We start from the raw sequence: 20,475 nt of genomic DNA on the forward strand, positions 1-20,475 counted from the left end.
AAAAACTCAAAAGCTCAAAGGATCGCAGAATCGTATCACTCTATTGGTTGCGAGTTGTTTGTTTGATCCAGATGTATACGAGAAGTGTGGCGTTTGGTAGTACGCGATACGAGTAAGGTGTTCGATAAGATTTTGAAGTCGATAAAAGTAATCGCTGAATTTGTCCACCATCAATTATTTTGAGCTATTTAGTAAAAAATTCTATTAAATATGGATAAAATAACGAAAATACTATCAATTTAATAAACAATGAGTCAAAATAATTTAATAAAAATTAAGGATATTTTTATCATTTTATACTTATCTGATGAAAATTTTACACGAAATGAACAAAATGATTGATAACGGACAAACTCAGAGACTACTTCTATGGAACTCAAATCTCAATAATCAAAGTAATGACTTATGTTAATCTAAATGACTATTTTGACTATAAAACTTTAATAGACCACTGAAACCAAAATTGTCCAATTCCTCCTTCGTATTATTTCCACACATCTTTATTCCCAGCCCATCAAATTTCCTCAAGCATTAATATACTTGTTTGCCATGATTTTCTAATAATTTAGACAAAACATTTTCCAAACATCGATTGTACACATGTTTAATAACTTTGAAACCCAAAATGGCCACATTTTAATTAGAAAAATATATTTCAAGTAAAAATAGGATAGAATAGGGCACCGTTCGAATCCGAAATTAGAAGAACCAACATTCTTGATCATACACTCGTTGAGTGCAAACTGCAAAAACCAAAACCAAACAATGACGCGAGAAGCATCAGATATGCGATGTTTTTTCCCGTTACGCATTACTTGCTTTTAACTATTACAATGAATGCAATTCGGAATAATTTCACAGCATACGGATTCAGAAAACGAGTCCAAACACAAACGTTACTGAAACTGATACGAAAATAAATACAGCATATCGGCATTCACAATAGACAACTGCAATATACTTAAATTAGGTCGTGGAACCCCTAGTTTATAAGCACGTCGATGTTATGTACAGAATAATCACATTATGTTTCCACCAACACACACAAATACCAACAGGCCAACCTTTTTTAACCCTAAACGGCATCTGCATTTTTTTCCATTTCAGACTATCATAGTTTTCGTACCAAGAATCCATCGTCTATTGTACACTTGTTCTTAGCTTGCGTTAAGTTCTTTTCTCCAACAGACTTGGGAACACAGGAAGCTAGAATACGCACCAACGGTGATGGCACATGTGGCAGGCGTGGAATTGTTGTACGATACTGATCACTGGTCCAAATATCCGTGCTATACATTTCTGCTGGACCCACCACCTCGACCGGTTACCTTTCCCCTTCCACCTTTTGCTTTGCTGCTCCCTACGTTTTTTGAGCTTGTTGACCCACCGCAAACTGCTTGAGAGTCCACATCACATAGGCCTTTCTCTAATGCCATTACCAGGTTCTGGAAGTAATTTTTAGTCACCCTGTCACAATTGGGAAATGGATGAGAAGATTGAATCAGGCAAGGGAGTGAATCAATTTGTAGTCACAGATAACTGACCGTGCAACACAATAACAGACCTCTAATTTAAAAAATAAAAATAAAAAAATCCGCAAGTAAATTACATGAAAAATGAAAGGATACTGTCTTCCTTCCAGTTCCTATCCTAAAGACTCACTCATTCGCACACTCAGAAAAGGATATTGTCTTCCTTCCAGTTCCTATACTAAAGACTCACTGATTCAACCTTTTCATTTGCTGCATTTTGCATCCAGACAATGTTGAACAGACAACTATACGCTAGGAAATTCAGTGCGGTTAACCAGATCAGAGATTTCCTCTCTATTTACACATAACTCCATTTGTTTTTTTGGACAAGACACATTTCAACACAAAACATTCCATGGAAAATGAATTTCAACTAATATTTCATCACAATATTTACCCGGTAAGTCCAGCTAGCTTTGTACGGAAATCAACGAATTCTTTCGATGGGCCTTCTGCACTAAGGAATTGCAGTAGCTCCTTCTCTGCACACTGATGAAGCCTTTCCAAAGCAGACTCTGCCTCACCTGAAGACAAAAGCAGAATTGAATATTTCAGAAAACTTATAAAACAACTCCTAACTAGTTCCTGCAGATATACACAGTTAATACCTTGCAAGTACTCAAAAAACTGCCTCTTTGCTTGCTCACGCTCTGGCAGGTAGTACCCATAAGCATATGTCCATTTTAGTACTCTCCTACATTCAACAATCTACAAACACAAAGAAAAAAAGGCAAAAATAATGTCAGCATTTCATCACCAAACAAATCTGATTTCATGTTATACGTACACTGTGCACTAAACTAATTCATTTTATATCTAACAAGAAACGCAGGAATTCACCTGCTGCCAGGCATCCGTTATGAACTTGAGCTGAGACTCAGGCTCGCGCTGTATGTCACTAAGTTTCTCCATCTGAGAGAGAAAAACAACGTATTCATCAGTTATTACATAGTAACTTCACAGAAATCCCAAATAGCTGACAAGAGTCTGGTTGAAACAATCATACCCAACATCTTCTAGCAATCGGTGATTTTTTTCAGTAAGAAACATAAACTACCCTTTTTTAACTGAAGAAACCCAATCAAGATAAAATACACTGAATCTCTTGAATGCTTTAACAGAGATTTTAAAAGGAAACAAAAGATTTAATACTATCTCTAAGTATATCCACTTCCTTGCCTTCTGTCAAAAAAAGAATAACCCGCCATTTCCTTCCTACCACACCTTCCATAAAGGAGCCAATATTGCATGCTACTAAACATGAATCTCTGATTTAATGACCGAGATAGTTGAAGAGCCACTGACTGTCTCACAAGTCATAACCTGTCTCCACCTACAGACACTAATTCTATCTCCTTTACACACTCAGACATAAGTTTCCTACTCCTGGATATGGAAAAAAAAAAAAAAAAAAGGTAACATCTTCAACAAATGCAAATGAGACATCCATATAGCGTCCCTAAAGGATGATTTTTTTAATTTACACTGTCAAAGTCTACCAGTTGACACGAGGGGGTGTAAGTGCAACTACAACTACGGTTCTAGTTCTACAATCCGCTCGAACGATGAGAAACACAACTATGGTCAATTTTTCTATTCTCTCAAGTCTAATTTCTGAAACGTGAAAACACATAAAATCTCATGTTTATGCTGTTAACCCTACACAAACTTAATTTCTAGCCTTGCATCTATGAATAGAATAAGTACAATCTTCCTAGCATCTGTCATTAGCAACATGGTCAATTACGAATACAATCTTCCTAGCATCTGTCATTAGCAACATGGTCGATTACAATTGATCAATAATATTTCAGATCTGCAAAGTTTAAATATGGTTCTAGTTATACAATGGAGTAGAAGATGAGCTCTAAGCTCATATTGTTAAACACATTTGAACTTCATCCAAGAATGAAAATCGCTAATACATGAAATCATGAATATATGTTTTATTCGTATATATGTATGTGTGCATGTAGCACATATACTTACATGCACAGTTCGCATTTGATTCAAATCCGCAAGAGCCTTTTGCCTCGACTGCCAAGGAAGAAAAAAAATTAGTTAATGATTGAAAGAGAGAGGGACTTTCATAAAGATCCATTTTAAAGCAGCATTAAGGCTTAGCCAATTAAATTCGTAAGATGGAAGAATAATGCACAGAAAAATCTTGATTCTAATTTAAGGAAGCTTCCACCCTCCTATGCAGTCGCTGCAAAACTGAAGTCACGCACAGGTGTCTACCTACCTACTACTGTTTGCCGCAACAAATTCGGTGAAAATTGAAATAGAAACCCAGAGTGTAATCAAATAAGTGTCAAGAGAAGCAATATCTTCTCTGATCATTGAGAAAAAGGTCACTGACAAAAAACACAGCCAGGCTACTAACATAACTGAATTTGTTAAAAATTGGCACGATGAAGATCTCTTGCATGAATTCATGGTATAGCACAAGAAACAGCGGAATTTTGAAAAAGAAAATTGTGAATACCTGCTGATTGCTTACCCAACGTTCATAATAATGAGTGTATTTCTCCAGAGAATTTTTTGCCATTTCTCTTCTTCTCTCAGCTTCATCATACTACAATCAATAATACAAACTCTAAATAATAGAAGAAAAAGAATGCTATTCTTCCAAAAGGGGAAATAAAACAGAATTACTACAAAGAAAAGTATAAATCATCCTTACAGCTCCCTCTTGCTTAGCTGCCTCGTAGCGGTTACATGCATAGAAACCACCCGTCCTTTCACCATGCTCCGCCCATGAACCAAGGCAAAGCCTGCACGGTACATATAATTCATTTAGCATCACACGTAAAACTTAACCATATTAGAACAGAATCAAAAGAAAAGTATTCAGATATTTTTTATAAACAATAATAAATTTCCATTGAAGTAAGAAACAGAAGCAGAAAGCATACCAGCAAAATTCAAATTTGCAGGGTGGTGTGCATGTCATGTGCATACATCCTTGGTTTTTTTCGATAGGCCGCTTGCACTTTGGACATGGCTTAGAATTGGCCAGTATCCTGAGCATCATTAAAAAAGGTTAGGACAGAACAATACAAAATGAATCGTGAATTACCAAGAATTCCACCAACTCACATAAAAGTGTTGATAAAAGTTAACTTTCAATGGAGTATCTGAAACTAAAACTAATCATGTTTTCACTTTGCACCACTCAATTCAACATAATTAATGAATATACTTCCAGACGTTACAGGACCAGTGACGCAGCACCGTGCCCTACACTAGGCCATGAAAATTAAACTCAAACGAGCATATTTTAGTTTATTCACAGCCCCGCAATCCTGTGCACCCAAACAGAACATTGCATTAATGTTATCCAACGTGATCCAAAGCAATCTAACCCTCCCTCCTAATCCAATCCGAGTTACCAAACATGGCCTAAGGAAAAAATTTAAGAGGATTTCTGACGCTAGACACACTAACCCATGCACACACGTAACTTGCGCATAAAATCTATTACCAAAAAAATTTATTCTAGAAAAACGAAATGAAGTGACCATTATACTAGCTAACAAGCCCTACTTTCTGCAATATCCTGGTATGTGCAGATCCAGTTAAATTCACAAGCACTACCTTTACTTCATGAGCCTTAAAACTTTACCAAATACAACAAAAGTTTGTACAATAATAAATTTATCACATTCCCAAAAGTTTCAGGAGCATGGTCAACTTAATAAGTTAATATTTCCCCACAATTTATCACATTAAATTCCCTTGTATACCAAAAGCAGTGGAAGTCATCAAATCAGCACACGAAAATTAATGAAAAATAAAGGTTAGAGAAGGAGAAGAAAAACATAATACTCTACTTATGACAAGCACTTAATGAAGGGGTATTCTTACCATGGAAGCAACCGGAAAGTAAATAAATGTATCAAAAGAGAAATGCATTAAGTAAATTGTAAAAGTGTAAAACCACAAAATACAATTTTGGATGCTAAGAGAAAATACAAACCAGTTCATGTTTTCAGACTCAGCACTGTTCTTTAAAATCCATTTCTCCACAGTGCTACAGTCAACAGGACGATGAGCTTCCTCTGCACACTGCACAGCCAAAACAAAATATGACTCACCTATATAGATAAGTTTTCGCTGAGATATTAAATACCAAAAGTTACAAAAGGAAACTTACATTCCAGCAAAATCCATAGGAGCAGAGGCAAGATACATCATAATTTTCATTATCACCAACAAAATTAACAGCATATTCACAACCCGGATAAGGACACCACTTGGTCTAGCAGCAAAGAAAAAGAATTACAAATCATGGTGAGAAAAATGGAAAAAAATGAAGGAAGAAAAATGATATTCATAAATTCCACTATACCACACAAGAGTAATAGACAGGAACACATCATTGTTCCATCAAAAAGAAAATAAACCACTAATAAAAAAAATGATACTCATATATTCACACTCACATGCCCACACAGGCACAGGAGTAATTGAAAAGAAAAGAAACCACCAATCATTTTTCAATAAAGTAATTAAAATTGTCAACCTCAATACCTATTGAGTATTGAAACACATAGATAACACCATTTTTTTAACATGACTTTTTTTATCACGATAACATAGTTTTCTAAGCAAAAGGAAACAAAGTAATGAGATAGACATTTGATAAAGTTGATCCATTAAGAAGTTCTCTTTGATATTGTTATTGAAAAGCCAATCTTAAGGACATTTATAGATGTTTTATATTATCAATAATAAAAAAAAAATTCAAATCTTGGGTACCCAAAAACATTTCAGATTTATTGTACAACTTTGGGTTTACATCTCTATAAATAGACAAAATAAAATCACTTTTGAATCTTTTATTAAGTTCAGATTTAAACCTAAAGAAGTGAAAAAGCACGGGCTAGACTGAAAGAAACTAGACTTTATAAAAAAAAAATAAGAAAAATTAATAAAGTACTCCAACTTTTGATCATCCATTATTAGTAATGTAGAGTCCATTGAATTAATGGCTGACAAGTGCCCCATACAATCAAAATCAAATTCCACATATACCTTCTTGTTGTCTTCAATATAAGACCTAATAAGGTACCGAGAGTACTTCTGGTTATCTTCTTCACTGACCAACATACTAATCATGTCTTGACCAACAGAAGCACCACAAGACGGATCAGGACATCTCAGCGTCAAACAACCAGGACCATCGCTAATGGATGTTCTAATGTATCCTATCACAAAAGGAACAAAATAATCATAACCATAAAACATGACAATGGAAAGAAACATATAGCAACTGATCACAATTTAAAATGAGATTAAAAATACCATGAATATTCAGAGATCAAATATTGAAAAAAAAATAGAGCAAGTAGATGTAAAAGATTGTTTTAAACAACTAAATAGAGCTATGGACGTTAAAAAGACATGCAAGTTCCTACGTTACATTCTTCTTATTCAAAACAGTGCAGAAGTTGTAAATTTCTTGTAACTAAGTCAGAACTCGGTAGAAAAAAAAAAAAAATGAAATAAACCTTTCCAGCATGCACAACAGTACGGATGACCACAAGCGGCAGATCTGATGAGACCACGGGGAAAGGCTTCAAAACAGATCCCACAGGTAAGCTGCCCATGAATAATAGGTATTAGGATGGTGTACACAACACATGAAGAGAAAACAAACCAGTTACTAGCAAAACAGCAGACTCTAATTTCCTAATGTTTATAAAGCTTACTTCTCTGGAATTGGGGAACTGAACAACTGGCTTCTTTAACAAGCCAACAGTTTTTCGGACCTTATCTTCATCAGAAAACCATGCCTCGTGCACTTTAGTTACACTCCTGCCATACCAAAACTTTTTCAGATAAACTACATATAAAATAGGGAGGGCATGGGTGTTCAGGAACTCTTATTTCCATTTCAACAAAAAGAGTAATTATGTGCTACAGAATGGAAGGAAGCTTCACCCTCCTAAGTTCTAACCCTCCCCCTGATGATAGGATAGATACTGATTGGCTACAAGGGTCACTGATAATAGTTCACAGGTTACCATATTCACTCACAACACAGCATACAGTTCCGAAGAACCGTTGAAATAAAAAAGCACAATTCTGCATACATATGAAACTGAGAATGCTAATAGAGATGAACAAGTGAAAAATTCAATACCAATTAAAGTAACGAAGTACAATGCTTGAAGAAACTCTTGATATGGAAAGCACAGCAGACACACTTGCAATATCATCTTCTTGGTGCTGCTTTATATCTGACTCCTTCAAGATGATATAATTATTCTGGAGAAAAAAAATGAAAATTACGAAATCAATGAGAACACTATAAGCTCCTCAAATTGACTGGCAAAATCCTTTCAATGGAAACAAGATTGAATATTCAAATTAACATTCAAATCCATACCCATAAGTACACACACACACACACACACACACACACACACACATATATATATATATTTTTTCTTGCATACACGTCTGAAAAAGATGGCTCCTTGGAGACAACAAAGTAAGAATTTAGTTCATCAAGACTGGGTCTTGTGGTAGAGACAAAAGTCTTCAACATGATATCAAGAATGCTTAAAATCTGTAAAATTCACAGTAACTATAAAGGGGAGGCCTCCAGGTGGTTCACTTCACTGGTGTTGCATTAACCAAATAGCATGACTGAGTGGAAAGTCTTTCACTTGCAGCTGCCTGGCTGGCACATGATACAAGCTTTTTATTCTTGCTGAGAATCAGCACATATTCCTTAATTTGCTATTAGTAGTGAAGCTCTTGTCGTGCACATATCCCCAACCAATTAAACTGAAATAGTAGGCAACTAGTGAAAAAGTGATTGAATGAATGGAAGACGGCTTTTTTTATCCAGGTAATTCCCTTATGTTCATGTTTCGGCGACTGTGTAGAGATGTCTTCTACTCACAATGTGTCAATTGTCAACTTGTTCATCGCGTCCTCTTAATCTACGAGAGTGTGTATGTAATGGTTTGTTAGCTTTCCTCCATTACTCTACAAATCAAACCAATGCCAACAGACTGAAGTACCCTTACTCGACCTCGGGACTACCATCACCACGAAAGGCATTCACTTCAGCTCAATTGGACAAAATTACCCGGACAACAAAAGTATACAATAAACCCTTCTAATCCATTAACAACAACAACAACAACTAGAAAGAGCCCACTGGTAGGATTATTTAGTCCAACTGTGTTGGACTAAATAAGGCGCGAGTGAGGGGCAGGATTTCCCTAAATTGGAGCTTTTATCAAGTAAAGTTACAAAATTCAAGTGATCAAAGCTAATCCAGAGCTATCTCAGCTCCCAAACAGAGCAAGTATCAGAGCGAGTCAATTTCAAGAAATTCACAGAAGAGAGAGAAAGCAAGGGATGGAGTAGTACAAACCTCAGCTCGACTGGCCTCGATCCTCTGGATTCCCTCATTATCGTCGCCGAAATCGACATCGGCGTCGTCATCGTCGCTGCCGTAGTAGTCCAAAGCGTCCTCGTCGCTGTAGAAGCCGTCGTAGTCGTCCATGGAATCCACGTCGTTGGCGTCGTGCATATCGTCCTCGGAGTCCATCACCGTCCGACCACAAAAACCCTAACCGCAGCCGGCGTAGGAGGAGTGTATGAGTTGGTTACAGAAAGCAAAGGGAAAAGTCGGTGTCAAAACCGGAAAGAGAAAATTGGAGAGCCGCAAAGAAATATACAATAATACAACTCCTTTTTTTTTTTTTTTTCCAAATATTTAATTAAATTCCTAAGATCAACCCAATAGTGAGCTAAAAGCCAAATTACCTTTCAAAATTTCCCCCCAAACCCACTCCAACCCAAGGGGAAATTTTGAGCTAAATGCTAAACCAATGCCAAATTCCCCCCGAAATTTAGCCCAGAAATCGGGGTGGACTCTACCCAATATTTATCGAAATTTAAATTTTTTTAGATTAAAATGTTCATAAAATTAATTTACGATAATCTACATATTTTTTTTTTAAAATTTAATTTAACAAAAAAAAAAAGCCTAAGTTCATTCTTTAATAATCTCAGGCTAAAATTTTAGGGTATAACGGTTGGAGTAGAAAAGTTATTTTTGGGCTAAAAGCTAAATTTTTCAGGCTAAAAAATTTGACTTTTAGCCCAACTATCGGAGATGGTCTAACCAAAAAATAAGTATTTAATTAATTAATATCTATTTCCACCCTCAGTTTGCTGACCATTCCCAACTTGGCGTATCATTGAAACGAATTGGATTTGGAATCACTTTGATTTCTAAATCCGCATTAGGAACAGGAAAAGTATAAGTTTTTCCTTTAAACTCGTAATTGAATATCTTTATATTAGAATTCAGATCGAATAAGAAAGACTAGTTGATTTGATTTCTTTTCCTTACTTCTCATATGTTTTAGCTGTCAGATTCCTTTCTTTTTATCATTTGTTAAGTGAACATGCACTAAAGTTTTAAACTAAAAGTTAAAATTTCTTTTTAGTTTAGATTAATTATCGGTTGTATCAATTAATCTCAAGATTTACAAGTTTATTTTCATCGTCCAAACACAATGTAAACCTTGAAAAAATTTGTGGCATAGCTCTTGTGGATCTCCCCAAATGATGTCTTCGTCATCCATTTCTCAAAATTTTATATTAATTCTTCAATGAACGTTGGACATGATGGATGTAGATTTTTAAGGTTATGAAAGGAGTAAGTGAGTCGTTTAATATTTTGTGGAGTGAATAAGAATAAAATTGGTAACAATCTATGTAATAGTGGACAAATAGCAGAAACTCAGTAATTTAAGACTTGATAAATTACTAGCCTCGATTAAATAATATTTTTGGCCAATCCCGACTTGAGAATAATGTGCTATGAATAGCATTACCCCATCTTATAGCGTTTTTAATATATAAAAAACATCTAAGATTTCAACAAAATAAGAAAATATATAGTAAACACGCATGAACAAGTAAGTAAACATGTCATTAACGAAATTCGAAATTATTCCAACTAGGTGAAGACAGATACGAAGTCCTAATTTTCCTTTTGCAACATGCATTTTCTTGTGTTGCAATTTGTTTATTAGGAAAAAAAAAGGGAAAGAAAGTATTTTTCCTTTCCCGTGGCCGTGTGAAATTGGAAAACTTATAAGGATAGTCTAAATTCAAAATTTATATATGAATTTGTTTGAAAGTATTTTTTAAATGGTTAAAAGTATTTTTAAAAATATATTTTTTAAAATTCATAAAGCATTTGAAATACTTTCTAATTATTTGTTCGCATTTTAAATAAAAATTAATTTTAAAAATGTGAGAGAGCTTTAAGATATTTTAAAAGAAATTTTAACGAAAATTTATTGGTATTGTTCACTTTAATGAAAAATCACATTTTTACAATAAAAAATTAATCATGTAGTGTTCATTTTACTCTTTATTAAAAATCAAAATTTTCAAGCGTTTTTGTTATTTTAAAATCATTTTAATTCGAAACCCTACGTGGTTGGTTATGTGGTTACAAAACAAGCAAAGAAACATTAGACGCCACCTGCGATTTGGACGAAGAAGCTGATGACAGAAAGAGAGATGGGCTCGGACGAAGAACAACAATGGGTCCCATTCAAGAATAGGCCGGAATGGTCGGACGTGATTCCGGTCGAGCAAGACGACGGTCCGAACCCGGTCGTCCCCATAGCCTACAAGGAACAGTTCACAGAGACGATGAACTACTTCCGAGCCGTCTACAAAGCCGACGAGCGATCGCCTCGCGCCCTTCAGCTCACCACCGAAGCCATCGGATTGAATTCAGGAAACTACACCGTGGGTTTCTAGTCTCAGTCCCGCTCTCTGTATCATTGTTTTCGCTTTCCAATTTTGATTTTTCTGAGATTCGTTTGCTATGTTTGGTTGCTGAGAAAATCTGGGAAATTGGGATTTTGTGCTGCTGGCATTAAAGCATCATTTTTTTTTTTTTTTAACTTTCTGTCTTGAAATACCCAGAAATATTTACTGGTGAATGGTGATTTTCCTTTCTATTTTCATATCCCTGGAGGATTTTTACGCTTATGCTTTGTTTGGTTGCTGAGAAAGTTTTAGTATTTTGTCATTCATTAGGAGTTGCTGAAAGATCATATTTTTAGTGGGTTTTTCTTCTTTTTTTTTCTTCCTTTGATATGCTTGCAGGACTTTTCGTATTGTTTGTTTGGTTGATGAGAAAATCTGGAAACTGGAATAAGAAAACTCTACTTTAGTAGTTGGGTAGATTTGAGATACAGTAAAGTTAATAGTGAAGCTTTCTAATTGTTTCGTTTTTTTTTTCCCCTCACTTTGTAGATATGGCATTACAGGCGCTTAATACTGGAGACCCTTAAAGCTGATTTACAGAATGAACTTGATTTCACCGATCAGATTGCGCAGATTAACTCCAAAAATTATCAGTTGTGGTCAGTTACAAGTCTCTTTATATGTTTCCAACGGAACTTCATATCGATTGGCCTAAATGTTTTTGTTTATGAATTTTTTGAGATAATTGTTTTAAGTCCAATATGTGTATCTCATATGGTGTTCAAGTTCTGTTCTACTACGCTTCTGTTTCGTGATTTTTTATAAAGTCGGCTTGGCATACACATGATCTGTCCGATAGGATAGAGAATTCTGGCAATGACATTGATGTAGGACAGTTTAAGTTATCACTTGTAAGGGATTTGAACTTTCTACCGCAATTGCTCATTAGGTAGTAATTATATGAAATCTTCAAGGAATCTGGACAGCGAATATCGTCATGTGTCAGTAGTATGTAGTTTTTTTATGTTTGTGTAATCATTTTCCTTCTTTATTTTACATCAGTAGTAATTACTCAATTGATGTAGCTTGGATTAAGCTGCTTTACAGCTCGTTTGAAAGATTTTTTGAAATGGCTGAAAGCTTTTTTTTGTGAAATTGTTTTTGGGACCCAAAAACATTTTCCCAAAAGCATTTTCAGTCATTTTAAAAGCACTTCCAAATGAGCCCGTAGTCATGAAATGAATCTATCAACAAATATTTCCCCTAAACATCTATGAGACTGAGTTTACTAACTTTGTACACGTACCTCTCGTGCCACTCCATTAATCTTATTGCTGGTACTTGCAGGCATCATCGGCGGTGGGTTGCTGAGATATTGGGAACTAATGCTACAAGTGCGGAACTTGAGTTTACAAAGAAGATACTCTTGGGTGATGCTAAAAACTATCATGCTTGGTCTCATAGGCAGGTTTGTTTCTTCGTCTGACTCCGGTATGCTAAATGCATGAGACGATTATTTTAAAGCATTTATTTTTGTTGTTTGGATGAGCACCTTGAGCACTATTGCTCTTAGTATGTATTTATCATTTGGTTTACAAAGGGGAATTTGTTCTCATCCATTTTTGTTTTCAATGCAGTGGGTTCTCAAGGAACTTGGAGGGTGGGAAAATGAACTTGACTATTGTTGGGAGCTCCTTGAAGAAGACGTTTTTAACAATTCTGCTTGGAATCAGGTATGCATAGATTATGAATGTTCTTTTACCTGCCATCTGTTCCTAAGTTCTGAGTCACATAGTTCCAGAAAATAAAGTTACATGCAAGTCTTGAATGTGTAGTATTAGGTTAATTGCACATACATATATGTATTGTTAGACTATCTCACCGTTGATCTATGTTTCCGCTTTCCAGTGATATTGTTGATCAACTGCTTTTGAAGTTTAAGCAGTATTGTTGAGAGAGATTTGTGTGTTTGACCGCCGTATCTTTTTCTGTGACAGAGATTTTTTGTCATTACAAGATCTCCACTCCTGGGAGGCCTAACAGCTATGAGAGAGTCTGAAGTGTCTTATACTCTTAAAGCCATTGTAGCCCACCCAGAGAATGAGAGTTCATGGAGATACCTACGAGGGCTTTACAAAAACGACAACTGGTCTTGGGCAAACGACCCTCAAATTGCTTCGGTATGCTTGAAGGTTTTAAGTGCCAACAACGATTGTATCTTTGCTTTGAGCACACTTTTGGATCTCATCCGCCATGGTTTCCAAGCAAGCGAAGAGCTCAGAGATGCTGTGGATGCTATAAGAAACTCAAACTTGGTAGAAGCAGAATCGGACTTGACAAAAACTATTTGCTCACTCTTGGAAAAGCTTGATCCGATAAGAGTTAACTATTGGAAGTGGCGTAAGAGCATCCTCTGCGAAGGTGCTAAATAGTAGAGGTGACTGAATAGCCCGACTTTTGTGGCACATCCCGTCGATTAATTAAATGTTCTAGTTGAAGTTGAGTGCAGTTTCATGTTTGTTTCCATGGATATTTATGTTGTAACGGTAGAAAACCTTTGACAAAAGAATTAAACCAAAATGATTAAGGAAAATTGATACCACACTTGCATTGTCACTGACATGATAGCAAATTCTTATTGAAAATTTATATGGTACCTGACATGTTTTTATCAGGTTGCAGAGGATATGTTAGACTAAGAGGAAGGGGGAGGGTTTTAACTTGAGACGCAGTGAGTTGAGTTGAAGGGGTAGGCCCATAATGTTTTAGCCTCGAGTTGCCTATGAATTCTCGGAGAGGAATCATGCTCCTCGTAGTTCAAACAATTTTAATGATTGAATGACCCATTAAAATAAAAATTTCTGGGACTTTGGTGTTCAATACCAATTTTAATTTGGTTTTGGTTGCGTCTAAAATTTGGTACTAGATTCCTACATACCATTAGCGAGATCAAACCGACGTAGTTTAGAAATGGTTTTTCGAAGTGGTTTTGTTTTGGGGGTGCAGTTGTATCTCAAATTTTGCACCAGATTGCCTGCATAACCTCTTTGTGAGGGATCAAATGACATGTAGTTTCAAAAATGATTTTGGATAATATAAAATTTGGTTCGAACATTCGTCATATGGAAATGATAAAAACTTTGACCTTAGATATGAGTTATACAAATGGTCCGAAAGTTCTTTCACAAACATACTTCCAGTGACACCCTTCCCTAGTTTACACTCCCCTTCCAACAAAATACAGAGGAATTAATCGCTCTCCGATCAATACAACTTACCTATAATACGGGGTGAAAAGACACAACTTCACCTTGGCTATCCAAGCATCCATGAGATTCTTCAGGACTGAGACACGTACAAAACGCAGACAGACGCAAAAATGATCTGTTTCCCCTCTGAGATTCAATTGTCAAAGCTTCTTGTTCGAACCAGACTTCTTTGACTTGGATGACGGACTTGAAGCCTCTTTGAATGCAGATGGGCAAAACTCGCTCACACTGCACAATCCACAACGAGGTCTGAGGGGAGTGCAAATTGTCTGTCCAAATCCTACCTGTTCATATATATAGAAGAAATGCATTATCTTTTTGAAGAAGAAACAAATTTTTATTGCAAAGAAACAATAAAATACAAGAGCGGACCAGAAGTCTGCAAAAGCACAAACAAACCAGGATAAATAGCAACTTCACCCTGACACTCAGAAACTACAAAAACATCACAAAACCAACGCATCACAAAACTAACTAATAGCAGCTTTGTGGCAATAGCAATAACAAAACACAAGGCTATATATAGACAAAACGAAATCAGCCCTCAGCTTGTTTTTCTGTGGAGATAGAGATGGAACATTCAATAAAATGTCATTAGACCAGAATTTCACCCGTTGGAAAAGTGAAATTATGACGGTAAGATCAAATTTATAGATCATGAAGAATATCAACCAATTATTTTTTATCCTGCATATGAGTACTATTTAAAAATGTTGAAGCAATAACTTCAAATCAAAGACTCAAGAATTGTCCCTTCTTAACCCATTTCAAGTAGATGGTGTGATGACAGGTTACCCAAGTTAAGTAACTTAACCTTTGGATGGATTCTTATAGCATATTAAAAATATAAACGTCAATATGCAACGAGTTCACCAAATGCAAACACATGTTCGCACTATGAGTACAAGCTTGTGTCAGCATGTGTCTACACTTGTATTATGTGCAAGTAATTTGTAAAAGTTATTTCAACATATCAGTGGTATTAGCGTAGTGAGCCATGCATACCAAAAGAGGGTTTATGGGGTCCCATTCTTCCTTCGGAAGCCACAATTGCAATGCCTCTCTCGTTTGCTCAGGAGTTGAAGTTTTCTAGCAAAGCGAATAAAGATTATCCATTAATTCCATATTATCGTAGTTGATACTTCAGTAACTCAATACAGTATGAATTTTTTCAGAAAATTTGTTTATGAGAATGAAATAAAGTTGAGAGCCGACTTTAGTACACCATATGTGGTGCTATCACAATAGATGCATTGTACCTGTTTTTTTCCTGGCCGTGACACCCACCCAAGCCTATTGCAAATGCGGTGCACATGAGTATCTACACAAATACCTTGAACATCGTTCCAACCAACATTCATAACCTAAGCACAACAAAACAGAAAACTTTAAGAACCTAAGATGACATGCTAATTTAAATAAGTGAACGCAGCCCTACCAAATGAGCCATCTTAGGACCTATTCCTGGAAGTGAGAGTAGCTCCTCCAACGAGCTAGGTATATCTCCATCATACTTTGTGAGACAAATGTTTGCAACTTTCTTTAAGTTACTAGCCTTCCTTGTATAAAATCCAACCTACATATACAGAATTTAAAAGCTATGGTTGAAAATTCATAAAGTTGTTAAGCAAATTGAAAGAACTACAAATATAACTTTACATAGGTACTAATTATTTGGGTTTACCCCCAATATTGGACTAATTCTTGCCAAAGAGAAGGTTTTTATACCATTTTTTAAAGTGGGAATAGAAAAGAACATACCGGGTAAATCAAGCTTTTAATGGTTGCTTCATCAGCTTTATCAATGGAATCAGCAGAGAGCAGATCATTTTGAAGTAAACGCTGAATTGCTCCTGCAATCCAAAAAGACTATTCAGTGGAAGAAAAAAAAAATGTAAGTAAGATGCAGAGTAACCGAGAAGACTTTACGGATTGGAAGATAAGGAACATGCACACTTTTGGGACCAATAGATTACAAAGTTGTATAACATCTAGATTCTTCTAAGTTATGCTTACTAGATCCAGTAGCTATCAGCCAACTTTGTCATGTAAGAGTGAAAGACGGAAAAACTTTCCAGACTGTTTAGTAGGGCAAGTGTCAGAGTGAAAACAAACAATGGTAGAAATAAGATATCAGTTTCTTTTTCTCATTGATTCCATTTAACAAGAATGTGACACCCTTCACCTTTTGACCATGTTTCCAGCCAACGTCTCACCAGAGTTCTTTTGAACTATCTTCCTAACTAGTTACTTTTAGGTATTTATCCATCAATGTGGGTAGGTGGGGTAGTGGGGGTCTGTGTAATACAGCTATGTATGGTGGACCGGATATGCTCACTACTTCAAATAACCTTCAAGCTTGACAAAATGATTACCTGGCTAGCACAAACTTACCATGGTTAACATGATCCTTTGTTTGGCTTGACAAGAGAGAGGACACCAAGACAGCAAATCTTCGTTCCTGATTTTATTTTGTTTTTCACAGCATGACATATATTCATGGAATAACAATCAAAAGGCATTTTATCATGTAGCAAAAGTTTGAAATATTCACAATTAGGAATTGAAAAAGGTGAAGCTATAGTTCTGGACGTTTCTAGATGTTAGGATCATGGTTATCAAGGAGTTACTATATGATTGCCTTTAATAAATTATTTGAAGCCGTAATATAACCATGATCCAGAAAGAAAGAGTTCAATCTAGTAAGATTCCAACTTAAAATCTTCAAAACTCTATCCAACCCATTTTCATTCTACTTTGCAGTTACAGAAATGAGGAGACTGATACCTTGGGAGGAAGAGAACTTCCAGCTTTCTCGCAACCCATACTGTCTACTGGTGCATCTTCGGAAGACCTCATTTTGCGAATCCCATCAAGGACTTTCTCCCAGTTAGCAGGTGGTTTACCTGTGTCAACTGAAATGAAAAATTTAAAGCTTACGATATATTTTGACGATAAACCTATTGGGGCATCCTGACAATTTGTGATGAGAATCGTGATAATTTATGAGGGTAAACTTATTGGTGGCATCAATCTAAACTCTAGCGACACTATTCTGTTATATATATATATATATATATATATATATTCATTTTCACACTTCATCAAGATAAATCTTGTCTTAGCCCAAACAAAAGAAGAAATGAAATGGTCAAGAAAGAAAATAGCACCCTGCGATAAGCACAACACTCAATGTATCATTTTAAAATGATAAATGCATGAGTGCTCGCAAAGCAATAACATTTTATAGCTACGGAACAAATTCAAATTGCAAACGATTTCTCTAATAATGCATTCACTGGAACAGAATGTACTTCATAGTTCATAACTTTCTTCAATTTGACATCTGCAAGCAAGAGCTCATTTCACCAGGAAGCCGAAAACATCTAATCATGTGTTGTCAAAGATATACTTACTTGAATTGATAGAGGTATTCACTTTTTTGTATGCGAATTCTTCAATATCAGGTAGGACAGCCAGCTGCAGGGAAGGAACTGATCATAATACATACAACAGTTCCTCTGCAAGATTTTACAAATATGAATGGTTGAGCTTCAAGTTTGCATACATTACTGATGCAATAAATGCTACTCAACCTTCAGCAGTTGGGTATGGCTTTCGTCGAGTTGCGCATCAGTTTTTGGAAGTAAGAAATGGGAGCTATGTTTTTAAAGTCCAACTAGACGCAAGATGTAACCATTACCCAGTAACATGGGCACTAATTCACATACTATATTTCATAATAACTCGATTACTTTCACTGCTCAATGTCACAAAAGGTAATAATTCAGTGTATCCTAGCGTTAAAAGTTTAACCTTGCTAATATAAAGTGAGGCTTCCTTTTTGGGATCTGAATACCAGACAAAACAAAATGTTGCTATTTGCAAATGATATGAACCCTTCTGTAAACGAAGAGAACGGGAGAAAATGAGGGAAAGAACCTGCAGAGGGGAATGTATTTATTCATGTAACTGCTTGTTCCATGTGGTCTTACTGAATTCAGCATTTGGTACGAAGGTTAGAGACTCAAGTAACAAATAAATTACACAAATAATTAAGGGCTTGTTTGGAACTGCTTTTAAAATGATTGAACGTGCTTTAGAGAAAATGTTTTTAAGTTTCAGAAGCACTTAAATTGCTTCCTGCAAAAGAAGCACCAGTTATGTTTTTCCTGCATGAAGCAATAAAGTGTTTTTCCAGGATTCATTTCCATTTTACTAAGGGCATTTTCACCAAAAGCGCTTTCAACCTTTTAAAAGAACTTCCAAACAAGCCCAAATTTCTTTCTAAAATGAACTTGTGATTGTAGTACATAAAAACTGGTTAGCTCTTGAAATGAAAAAAGGGCGAAATGAATAAATCGAATGAAGTTCAAACCAGAGTACCAATTGAACATGGACTTCCAGATACTTAGAAGTTGGAATTCAAAAGTAACCACATCCAAACACAAGAAATGCACTTAAAATATTAAAATTTGAAAATGTACATCCCAAAAATACCAACTTTTCCAGTTTTGAATATACACCTGAACAATTACGAACACAAAATCTAGCTCAAATTGCAGAAAAAAATTATATCAAAGCTGAAACAACTCCAAATGATAAATTCATCAATTAGAGAACAATTAAGGGAAAAATAAAAACCCCATATTTCGAATTACTGAAATTAAATTCTCACTTTCTGGGCAATGGGTTTTGCTTCAAGCTGTAACTTTTGAACTTCTTCTGTCCTTTTCACTCTCTTTCTCCTCGAAAAAACACGAAGCTCTGCTGCTGAACCATTTTCAGAGCCTGAAATTTCCAAAACAAAAATCCAACATTAGAACAAAAACATATGAAATTGGAATAAGCATTGCATTATTATGGTAGTAATAATAAAAAAAAGATTAATCAAAGTAATGGAGGAGGGCAGAGAGAGAGTTTGAGGAGTGACCTGGGTTTGGGTCTGGGTCGGAAGTGGGTATCTCTGTTTTCGATTGAACGGGTTTGACAGAGAATCTCGTTTTGGACATTCTGTTGAATTGGATTCCAGCGGTTGCAAAGCCGAGGGTGGAGGGGCTTCTCACACGGACATGTAGCATTTTTTCAACTTGGTAAAGTATTTTTGGAAGGACACACTTCCCATGTAGGAAAATCCTAGGTACCTTAATAAAAAATGAGAACCGCTATTTATTCGATCCGCTGGCTGAACGTTACAAGGGGTGTCACAATTAAAATGAGCGGTATCTTTTAATATAATATTTTATCTTAGACTATTGATTATTGATTAAGTTCAATGAATGATCTTGATTGTTAGATAATGAAAAATTTTAAGATTATCTTAGACTATTGATTAAGTTTAAGAAATTATCTTAACCGTAAACGTTAAAGATTATCTTAGACAATACATTAAGTTCAAGGAATTATCTTGTACTATTGATTATTTTTTATTTTTTTCAAACGAGATATCTATATTTATGGCATCCTGCATTCGTTTTTTCTTTCATCAACTTCACCGGTTCTTCTTGATAGCGTGTTCTTCATCTTCAAATCGAGTTCCCACCATTGACGCCAACTTCTCAAGATTTCATTGTGCGTTTTGTGCTTCCTTGTCTCCATAACTACGCTCTTTTGATCATCTTTGTCTTCACAAATCGAGTTCCCAACTATTTCTGCCATCTCGTTTAGGGTTTGTCCATTTGAAGGTCATTCGCCGTAATTTTGTTTTGCAACATCGAAGAATACTCTAACGACGATGATTTTGGTTACAGTAGAGAGTATAACAATGATGATGCATCGTACAATGAAGACTACAATGATGAATGATGGTTTTGGAGATTTTGACAAAGGCTTGTACAATCATGATAGTATAGATTACGACAGATATCTTAACAAAAGGAAACCTTTTTTCAACTTGGATGATTATG

At 35.6% G+C, this 20,475-nt stretch overlaps 3 protein-coding genes across 6 annotated transcripts; 1 reads left to right on the forward strand and 2 right to left on the reverse strand.

Moving 5' to 3' along the window:
• Positions 1 to 577: 577 nt before the first annotated feature.
• On the reverse strand, positions 578 to 9,257 carry LOC137721750 (putative E3 ubiquitin-protein ligase ARI7). 3 transcript variants are annotated; one of them, XR_015961434.1, is made up of 16 exons: positions 8,932 to 9,257; positions 7,684 to 7,808; positions 7,250 to 7,355; positions 7,049 to 7,139; positions 6,573 to 6,745; positions 5,692 to 5,796; positions 5,515 to 5,603; positions 4,451 to 4,558; positions 4,219 to 4,309; positions 4,021 to 4,110; positions 3,522 to 3,569; positions 2,373 to 2,444; positions 2,141 to 2,240; positions 1,930 to 2,056; positions 1,220 to 1,467; positions 578 to 743 (listed from the first exon to the last, which is right to left on the reverse strand). XR_015961434.1 is itself a non-coding variant. In XM_068460772.2 (15 exons), the coding sequence occupies exons 1-15, from the start codon at positions 9,106 to 9,108 to the stop codon at positions 1,290 to 1,292; spliced, it is 1,680 nt and encodes a 559-aa protein (XP_068316873.2). In that variant the 5' UTR covers positions 9,109 to 9,257; the 3' UTR covers positions 887 to 1,289. The 3 variants fall into 3 exon arrangements, 2 of the variants coding, with proteins under 2 accessions (XP_068316873.2, XP_068316874.2); XM_068460772.2 differs by lacking the exon at positions 578 to 743 and having other exon boundaries at positions 887 to 1,467; XM_068460773.2 differs by lacking the exon at positions 578 to 743 and having other exon boundaries at positions 887 to 1,467; positions 4,036 to 4,110; positions 8,932 to 9,252.
• A 1,727-nt stretch (positions 9,258 to 10,984) lies between these two features.
• Positions 10,985 to 13,904, forward strand: FTA (farnesyltransferase A). The gene is made up of 5 exons (XM_068462096.2): positions 10,985 to 11,336; positions 11,850 to 11,959; positions 12,648 to 12,768; positions 12,938 to 13,033; positions 13,298 to 13,904. The coding sequence occupies exons 1-5, from the start codon at positions 11,088 to 11,090 to the stop codon at positions 13,730 to 13,732; spliced, it is 1,011 nt and encodes a 336-aa protein (XP_068318197.2). The 5' UTR covers positions 10,985 to 11,087; the 3' UTR covers positions 13,733 to 13,904.
• A 517-nt stretch (positions 13,905 to 14,421) lies between these two features.
• Positions 14,422 to 19,712, reverse strand: LOC137722888 (endonuclease III homolog 1, chloroplastic). 2 transcript variants are annotated; one of them, XM_088692323.1, is made up of 10 exons: positions 19,503 to 19,712; positions 19,248 to 19,360; positions 17,986 to 18,049; positions 17,357 to 17,484; positions 16,964 to 17,030; positions 16,331 to 16,422; positions 16,008 to 16,145; positions 15,829 to 15,933; positions 15,575 to 15,658; positions 14,422 to 15,004 (listed from the first exon to the last, which is right to left on the reverse strand). In XM_088692323.1, exons 1-10 carry the CDS (start codon positions 19,648 to 19,650, stop codon positions 14,858 to 14,860), a joined length of 1,086 nt encoding a protein of 361 aa, XP_088548449.1. In that variant the 5' UTR covers positions 19,651 to 19,712; the 3' UTR covers positions 14,422 to 14,857. The 2 variants fall into 2 exon arrangements, with proteins under 2 accessions (XP_088548449.1, XP_068318101.1); XM_068462000.2 differs by having other exon boundaries at positions 14,422 to 14,853; positions 19,503 to 19,710.
• Between the last annotated feature and the right edge of the window lie 763 nt (positions 19,713 to 20,475).

The sequence above is a fragment of the Pyrus communis genome, chromosome 4 (genome assembly GCF_041283825.1).
Source record: "Pyrus communis isolate YQ-2024b chromosome 4, ASM4128382v1, whole genome shotgun sequence".
NCBI classification, from domain to species: domain Eukaryota; kingdom Viridiplantae; phylum Streptophyta; class Magnoliopsida; order Rosales; family Rosaceae; genus Pyrus; species Pyrus communis.